The 8,650-nt window shown below is 31.5% G+C and overlaps 2 protein-coding genes across 2 annotated transcripts in view; one reads left to right on the top strand and one right to left on the bottom strand.

Moving 5' to 3' along the window:
- The window catches only part of LOC106616628 (uncharacterized), a 28,680-nt gene extending 22,535 nt beyond the window's left edge, over positions 1-6,145 (bottom strand). Inside the window, exon 1 of the mRNA XM_014233379.3 lies at positions 5,130-6,145. Coding sequence (XP_014088854.3) covers positions 5,130-5,561 — 432 coding nt within the window. The 5' untranslated portion in view covers positions 5,562-6,145. The remainder of the gene's footprint in view (positions 1-5,129) is intronic.
- Positions 6,146-6,469: 324 nt separating this feature from the next.
- RpS13 (ribosomal protein S13) lies at positions 6,470-7,468 on the top strand. Its single transcript, XM_014233389.3, has 3 exons — positions 6,470-6,625; positions 6,883-7,010; positions 7,078-7,468. Exons 1-3 carry the CDS (start codon positions 6,603-6,605, stop codon positions 7,380-7,382), a joined length of 456 nt encoding a protein of 151 aa, XP_014088864.1. The 5' UTR covers positions 6,470-6,602; the 3' UTR covers positions 7,383-7,468.
- The last annotated feature ends 1,182 nt before the right edge of the window (positions 7,469-8,650 follow it).

Below are 8,650 nucleotides of genomic sequence, written 5' to 3' on the forward strand. Positions count from 1 at the left end.
ATATATAGGAAAATATATAATATTCTTGCCATCATAAGTACAATACATTATTTGCCATGATCTCTGAATTTAATGCAAATTTAGTATAAATTAATAAAACAACAAATAACAAGCTTTACAATTTCGCTCCGCCATCGTTGCATATGAAAATGTCAAAAAACATCAAACGCTTAATGCGTTTCAAAACATGATGCAATGTCAAAAATATTTCTAATGCATTACAGAACATTATAATTTGTTCTTATACATTGAAATTGACGTTTTCGAAGTCAGCCTATATTTGGGAGATGTCGAGTAGTGAAACATTATCCTCTAATTTAATATTTCAAGTTATGTGAAATGATGAGACAAACCTCGTGAATTTAAATTGAAAATATGCAAATGATTATGAGAGATCTCGACCTAACCCGATCAATAGTTTGCGAAAAAAAAACCATTAGTTTTTTGAAACAAATTGTACCACGCCATCAATTTTCTAAGATGGCACAGTCTCATTGGAGATTAGTGTGTTGCTTGAGCAACAATAATTAGTGTCATAAGTTGACGCGAAAATTTTTATAATATTTTTTATTTTTCGAACGAATGGGATTGCTACTGGCCAGTTCTCCGTACTCTTGCACTACCAAGAACCCAAGTATTTCTGTCACACAACTAATTGGGCAGAGTTTTAGAGTTTTTTTTTTAACAATACCTACAGATCAATTCATCATTAGCGGGAACATAACAGTTACTGAATATAAAATGATAATTATTCTACTAAAAAATGGGGAAATAATAAATTATTTATAAATAATAAATTATTTACTACCCTACGGTTAGGCTGCACCGAAATTATAATATCCTTCACAGGTGAATTTCTTTTAACAACTATATGTATAACTAAATCGGAAAAATCCGTTGTTTGATAAAAAAAACAAGCTTCAGGTTGAATTAAGTTTACTTAATAAGGAAAGCGATATTATATGAAGGTCTTTATCTTGATTTTGACCGCTTTATGCTATAGTGGTCCGATCTGAACAATTTTTAGGAGATTGTAACGTTTACTTGGATTATAACTTCTGCCAAATATCGTAAAGGTATCTTGTCCTATGAAAAAAAATTTCCGTACAAATATTTTATTTTGATCGATCAGTTATCTGTACAACGATATCAACGGTGTCCAGTTTTCTCCAAAATATTTAAAAAGATCCAAAATAACTCCATTTTCAAAACAAAAAAAAAAACTTGTAGTTTTCATAAATTTACATATAAAATTCTTTGAAAATTTAATACTATGCCCATTTCCTGAAGAGCAGCCTTAACGTCATTTTTTCTATTAACTGTGCGCTCTCGTAACTTTGTCTCCGTATAGACCCACATACATTTATGGCCAAAATAATAGGTGTACAGAGTTATTATTTAATAACTTTGAAGTATTTGAAACAATTTTGTTTTAAACGTATTTACGCTTTACTTTATTAAACATAAATATGTCGACAATCTTTCATTCCGAATATTAAAACTGATTTTTTTTTCAAAATAAGAAATATCATTGTTCAAAATAATACGATAAGTGTAAAATATTTTTTTCTAAATAAAATCAAAAAATTTCAGTTATCCTTTTTTCGGTCCATGGGCTTTTGACAACCTGTATATCCTCCGTGGTTTTAGATTGGATTAGTTTTCCAATTCTATTCGGCATGGATTGAGGGGATTTTTGGCGGGTTTCTAATGGGATTGTATCCCAAAGTTCCTTTGCTTTCTGCGACATTTGCTCCTTATTTTGGAAAGAAAAGGCTGCCAATCTCTTCTTGAGATCACTCTACAAGTTCTTAATCAGGTTGAGATGAGGGGATTGAGTAAGCCATTGCTTACAGGTAATATTTGCATCCCTTAACTACTCAGATACCAACCTCTATGTATGTTTTGGGTAGCATATGGTAGCAACACGTTTTGCTCAATGGCGGTCATTGTGTCCTTTATCCGAAATAACGGACCAACGCTTTGTCAGGAAATAACATTATGTTTCCGCCCCCATACTTAATTGTCTTTTTGGTGTATCTTCAATCAAATTCTTTGCCTTTAGGGCGACGGACAGTTCTTTTATAATCACTTTCATAAAAATTAATCTTAATATAAAATATTTTGCCAATATTTATCCAGTGGGACCGCACCAATTTTTATGTTCAGCGTCAAAAGCTTTTCTCTTCTGTATGTGGACCTTTCTTAGAAGTAACTTCCACTGCAATTTGCCGTGAAGTCACAAAAGGGTCCTTTTTTGCCATGAGAAGCGATCATCAATCAGGCCATGTTTGCTTGGACGACCAAAAATTTAATTAATATATTTTTCCGTCATCTCGAAATTTTTTTACCAATCGACGCTCTACATCGGTATAGCGGCTTTTGCGACCCATTCTAAATATTTCTAATTTCTTCTTTTTAGTTTATGATGTTCAAAGGAATATAAAATTACAAATACTCCAATACCTACATTAATATGAAAAATACTTCGAAATAACATTTCTTTTTTTAAACATATAACTTACACCTATTTTATTGGCCAACCAACTTTAATAAAGCAATGATAACTAGTCATTCAAACGCAAAATTAAAAAAAAAGTAATGCAAGTTGTGGATACTTACGCACTACTCTTTCGTCTTCATCGTAAAAATGTAACGGTATAAGAAAAAAAAGTAATAATTACAACTCCATTTGGCAAAAAAAACAGTACCAGCTAAACGCACACCACCTATTATTTTGTCCATAAGTGTATGTTCAATGGAATTGAAGCGTGGACTCTGAACATTGTTGTACAACCAATCACTAACCGCTAAAGCAGAATGCTTCGGGTCGTTATCCTGAATAAAGCAGTAACCACCATATAAATTCGGAGCCAAATTATTTTTAATATTACCTAGTACTCCATTTTTTACAAAATTCCTTCGATGAAAACAAGGTTGCCGACGCCAAATGCTCCCACTCCACCCCTTTTACCATCATTGCACCTCACAACACACAATGTGGCTTCCTTTCTGCTGACAGACTATATTTATTCCTTGATACTCCGAACAACTTTACTTTTTGCAGTGCCGTGGAATTTTGTTTTTGGGCATTCCACTACCATCAAGTCTGCCAACAACACCAATTTTTTTGAATTTAGCAATAATTTACTGAACAATAGTATTTGTTTTTTTTATTGTCTATTTCGAGAATACTTTTGTTCTATTGCCAAATTTGACTACCTGAGTCTGTAAACTTTGAGATGTTTGTTTATTCACCATTTTTTCTTCAAAAACTACAGCCGCATGAAACAAGTCGCTTACCAAATAACACCAGACAAAAATAACTGTACCTACTTGATAACTGCATTTAAAGTGGTGCAAACATAAATGTTAAATCTTTTTTTAATGCTAAAATTTTTGGAATCGTTACATCAAAATTGATTTATTCTTAAATTTTTTTTTATAAAAATACGACAAATACATAAGATTTTCATATTGCTACTCTTGGTTGCAGCTTCAAAGCTAAAATAGTTTAAGAGAAAAGTCCTTTCAAAGTCAAACATCTCTCTGTACAAGTTTTTTTTGGCTCACTGTATGTGGTTTTTACAAAAGAAAAAACAAAAATATATCGTCAACATTTGCCTGTTGGGAATGTATAAAATCATTTCACAACTAATTGTCATAAAAAAATGGAATACATTTGGAAAATCCAAATGCAATTTTTTTATTATGGGTTGCAAAAAATATAGGGTCTAATAAAAAGTAATTTAAAGCTTTTTATCGAAAAAACCAAAACTCAAGTCAGACGCCTGAAAATGTGAAAAGTATTTTTGATCTTGATTCTGTAACAATAGAAGGGGAATTATGCTGCATCAGAAACATATAACAAAGGGCAAATTAAAAAAAAAGGTACACATTTACTTCGTCAATGCCGTGTTATACTAAAGTAAGCTATTAATTTAATTATTTTTACTTTTTTATTTTGATGCTAACAAATAGGTTATTAAATGAGTAATTAATGTTAATTATAATTAGACTGGTTGCAAATGCTATACTGTTCAAACCATAGAACTTAAGTTAAAAAGTTAAATATTTTTCAAATTTATTTTGAAACAGTTTTCCCGTATTTATCAGATTTCATTGTCGTTTGTCACATGTTAAATCGTTGACTTCTGAAAATATTTTGCTGTAGGCAATACAAAAAAAAATATATATATTTAGGTATATATGTATATATTTATCATTGAGTTAAAAGGAAGCAAGTTGAATTCTTTATACATATTGTATACATATATATTTAAACTTTGGTACGATAAAAAAACTTCCAAAACTAATTGCTAACACGACTGTTCTATCTACAAATTAATAGATTACTTCATATATTGTAGTCCTTCTCTTCTCTCGAAAACAGCAGCATTCCGACAATATGTATGCAATTCGGAAACCTCATGAAAATACTTCTATAATGGGAAGAAACTTCAACACTAACAACTATGTATGTATTGTATATAGTACGCCAAAACAAAAATATACTTCCAAGTAGTATTATCAGTTTAAAACATATTAAAATTTTAAAAAATTAAATGGGAAACGTAAATATTATAAATATTAGTAGTATATTGTATACAAATACTATTGACAATTATTATTTTATTTACTTAATTAAAGAATTTCACTTTGTTCGAAATATATACATAATTTTTGAAAATGCTATGGTATACGGTTTGATCTTCAAGTCAAATGTTATAATTTTTATTAGTACTAAACAAATAAATATGTATATCCAAGCTTTGACCCAAGTGTTTGTATATGTAAACAGTTTTTATAGTATGTACCAATAAAATATTTAAATATGTTTGAAAATATTTTCATTACATTTTTCCAAACACATTAACTTTACCGGCATTCAAATATGAATATTTTAACTTCAGATATCAGAATTCATTGGACGAAGTTATATATTCTATAGCGATTAGTCTAAGTTAAACAGTAACAAAATGTGTACTTTTATAACTATAAAAATGTATGACATGGCGCAATACACACTTCCAATATGAAAGCAGTACATTTCTCACATATATATGTATATATATACATATATGTATTTTTTTGTACAACTTTTTAATAAACGAAAAATAGTCCATTACCTCACTACCACTTGAAGACTCATCCGAATCGCTTTCATCCATTTTAAGCATATTTGTATGCCTCTTCCGAAGACGCTGCGTATTGTTTCTACGAATGTCATCCGAATCATCGGAACCATCATTTTTGGTAGATCTTTTTCCTTCAAGAGGTCTGCTATTTTGACGAGTTCTTCGCGGTATAGTGGAACATGATGGTGGCTGATTATTATTATCATTTTCTACTTGACCATCTTCCCCCGACACTTCTGAAGTCGAAGAACTATCTTCACCACTGTCATCAAACTCGATGCGCATGACGATGCGACGTTTTCTACCTTTCCTAGTTTCAGTACAATTACCACCACCATGATTGGTATTTCCTCGAGTAATACGTCGATTTTGGCTACACGAAGGACGTGGGTCACTATCACTATCACCAGAATCGGCGGCCATTCTAAATTATTGCAATATACAATACAATGGTATGTGCATAGATATTAAATTAGCAAACTACATAGGTATGCCCTTTTCGTTTGAACTATTTAGCTTTTAATTCTTGTGTATGCGTTACACGAATAGGGCTAAATAAAATGTGTCCCTTTCTGTTTTGATAGTACTTCACAAATGGTAATTTTATATTACAAAACTCAATTTGAAGTTTGATAATGTATTTAAATTATAGTTTCATTAATAAATTAAATCTCTATTGAGTAATACTTTTTTCACTGACAGTTGATGGCTATGGCCTCTGTATACGTAAATTCTATCTTTGCAATTTTATCTTGTTCTAGGCGAGAAATATATGCACTTTTTCAAACGCTCTTTTCTATTGTTGTATATTTAAATTTGAACACTTTTTAATTTCACAATGTGCCTTTGGAGGAGCAAAATAATTTTTTCCATAATTTAGTATTTTTACACCAGTTTTTCTCCAAATATTTAGGGAAATTTTTCTAATGCGTTAAAGTTTTTCACACAAACTCAGCCATTTTCGTTTTTCTGCAGCAAATTGTAAGCGTGTGCATTTATTATTGTAGTGTTTGTCACTTTAACGTATATGTATAGAAAAATAAGCCGATAACTTGAATGTGTGAGTGCGTTGGAGAGAAATTTAGGAGAGATCATATTTGTTTGTTGACAGCACTGCGAGAGGTCTCCTTGCAAGGTGACAAGACTTCTTTGTAGAATTAAAATTTAAAATAATATTTGATTGCACAAAACTAGTACACAGGATCGTAAATTGTAACAGTACAAAAATACGAGACGAAAATTCAAGGAAGCTTTTACGAGTTGCTATTGCATTTAATAACAAAAAAGTTTGCTATCTATTTAATTCACATACATTATTGTAAAATACTAGACGTTCTGTACTGTTCGTACTTAACTTTTGACGTTAGTTATATTTCTTATGTTGGCGACATTGTAGAGGCCATTAATGTCATAAGTCTCCACTTCCGTTTCGTTCTTTTTGGTGTAGAATAAAAATCTGTAAAGATGGGTCGTATGCACGCTCCTGGGTAAAAATTCGTTTTTAACTATTATTTATTTGATTTTTACGCAAGTTTATTATTTTAACAGTGCATTATATCCTTGTGCTATATACTTTGTATATGAAAGTTTAGTAGAAGATTGTGTTGCGTAAAATTCTTATATTGCTAGTACGCCCATGTGGCGTTGGCTGGTTTACGACAATCTTCCAAATACTTGAGTGTGATGTTTACTAAAGAATATTTATTCTTTTTCATGTGTCACCTTTATGATTGATTTCAAACAGTAAGGGTATTTCCCAATCAGCGCTTCCCTACAGACGGACGGTGCCTTCATGGCTGAAATTGAATGCCGAGGATGTGAAAGAACACATCAAGAAATTGGGCAAAAAGGGCATGACTCCTTCCAAAATCGGTATAGTATAATATAAGACTTAATGTCCATATTGTGAGATTATTCTAATTTCCCATTTATGCTACAGGTATCATTCTTCGTGATTCGCATGGTGTTGCGCAGGTACGCTTCGTCAATGGTAACAAAATTCTGCGTATCATGAAATCCGTTGGCTTGAAACCCGACATCCCTGAGGATTTGTACCATATGATCAAGAAGGCTGTTGCTATCCGCAAGCATTTGGAGCGTAATCGCAAGGATAAGGATGGTAAATTCCGTTTGATTCTGGTTGAGTCAAGAATCCATCGTTTGGCTCGTTATTATAAGACAAAGAGTGTTCTGCCACCTAACTGGAAATACGAATCTAGCACCGCCTCGGCTTTGGTTGCCTAAATGCATACATCGGTGATCTATATTCGTAGGGATGTTTCGTTTTTGTATTTAAAAGTGAAATAAAAAAAATGTAAAATACAACTAAACGTGTGCTATGATTGTTCACTGAAATGGTGTAAGAGGAGTGTCTCTACTTACGATAGTCGGGGGATCGTAACCAGAAGGGACGCGGATATTATTCAGCCAATGACAAGTAGGCAGCATCGTATCGACAAAACCTTATATACTTGAATAACATATCTAATGAAAAATAAAGTTTCCGTTCACACGTAAGTCTAGTTGAGGGGTAGTCAGAGGCACGAAAAAATAAGAATTTTCAGTAATTTTTGTCTTGTTATTAAATCATGTTAATTTACAAAAGTACAATAGTAATATGGAATTATACAATGTTTTGACTTGAAGTCACGAAAATTAAAAAAAAAATTATAATTTTAATTTCGCAAGTTATAGCTGTCTGTGTTGACCATGTTCCAAAAAAAGGTTCTTGCGGTGACAATTATAAGTCCTTTAAAATTCATTTAAAATCAATCGGAACAAAAAAAAAAATAGTATTATAAATAGGGGACCTGATCGAAGCTTTTTTTTTTCAAAAATTAACAAAATGGCGGCCTCAGGAAATTTTTTTCTAGATTTTCGGAAAAAATCAACAGTTAATTGGTCTTAAAAAATCGAAATTAAAAAAAATCCTTCGATCAGGCTCGAGTTTATTATGTATTCTAAAAGCTGAATAAATTTCATTAAAATCTACTGAGCGGTTTTCGAGTTATAGTTGTCACCAGTTCAAAAAACATAGTTTTGAGAAAAACGCATTAAAAGTTTCTTGCAGCTGCCACTAGCTACCTGCTCCCGAGCGCTTTGAAGTGCCCGAGCGCTATTTGTTATTTGTCGAATAACTCAAAAATTCATTATCGGATCAACTTGAAATTTTCAGAGAATATTTTCAAGATATTACACTAAACGAGAACGCAAAATTGCTTTTTTGAAAATTCTGACTACCCCTAACCCCTTAAGTTGAACGTAACCGTGTTTATTTTATATTCGACTCATCAGCATTCCTTATATAGTTTAATTAGCATGAATGCTTTTATACCTCTAAAAACAACAACATACCTCGAACTTTCAAAATATTCCTAATGTCGGTTTAGCAAATACAGCAATTAATATGTCAAAGAAATTGAAACAATTCAATTAACTAACAAAAACAACAGTAAATATAAGTAAACAATCGTGTAATACCATTGTATAATCCTACCTAGATTTATACCATT

The sequence above is a fragment of the Bactrocera oleae genome, chromosome 2, assembly GCF_042242935.1.
Source record: "Bactrocera oleae isolate idBacOlea1 chromosome 2, idBacOlea1, whole genome shotgun sequence".
Lineage (NCBI taxonomy): Eukaryota > Metazoa > Arthropoda > Insecta > Diptera > Tephritidae > Bactrocera > Bactrocera oleae.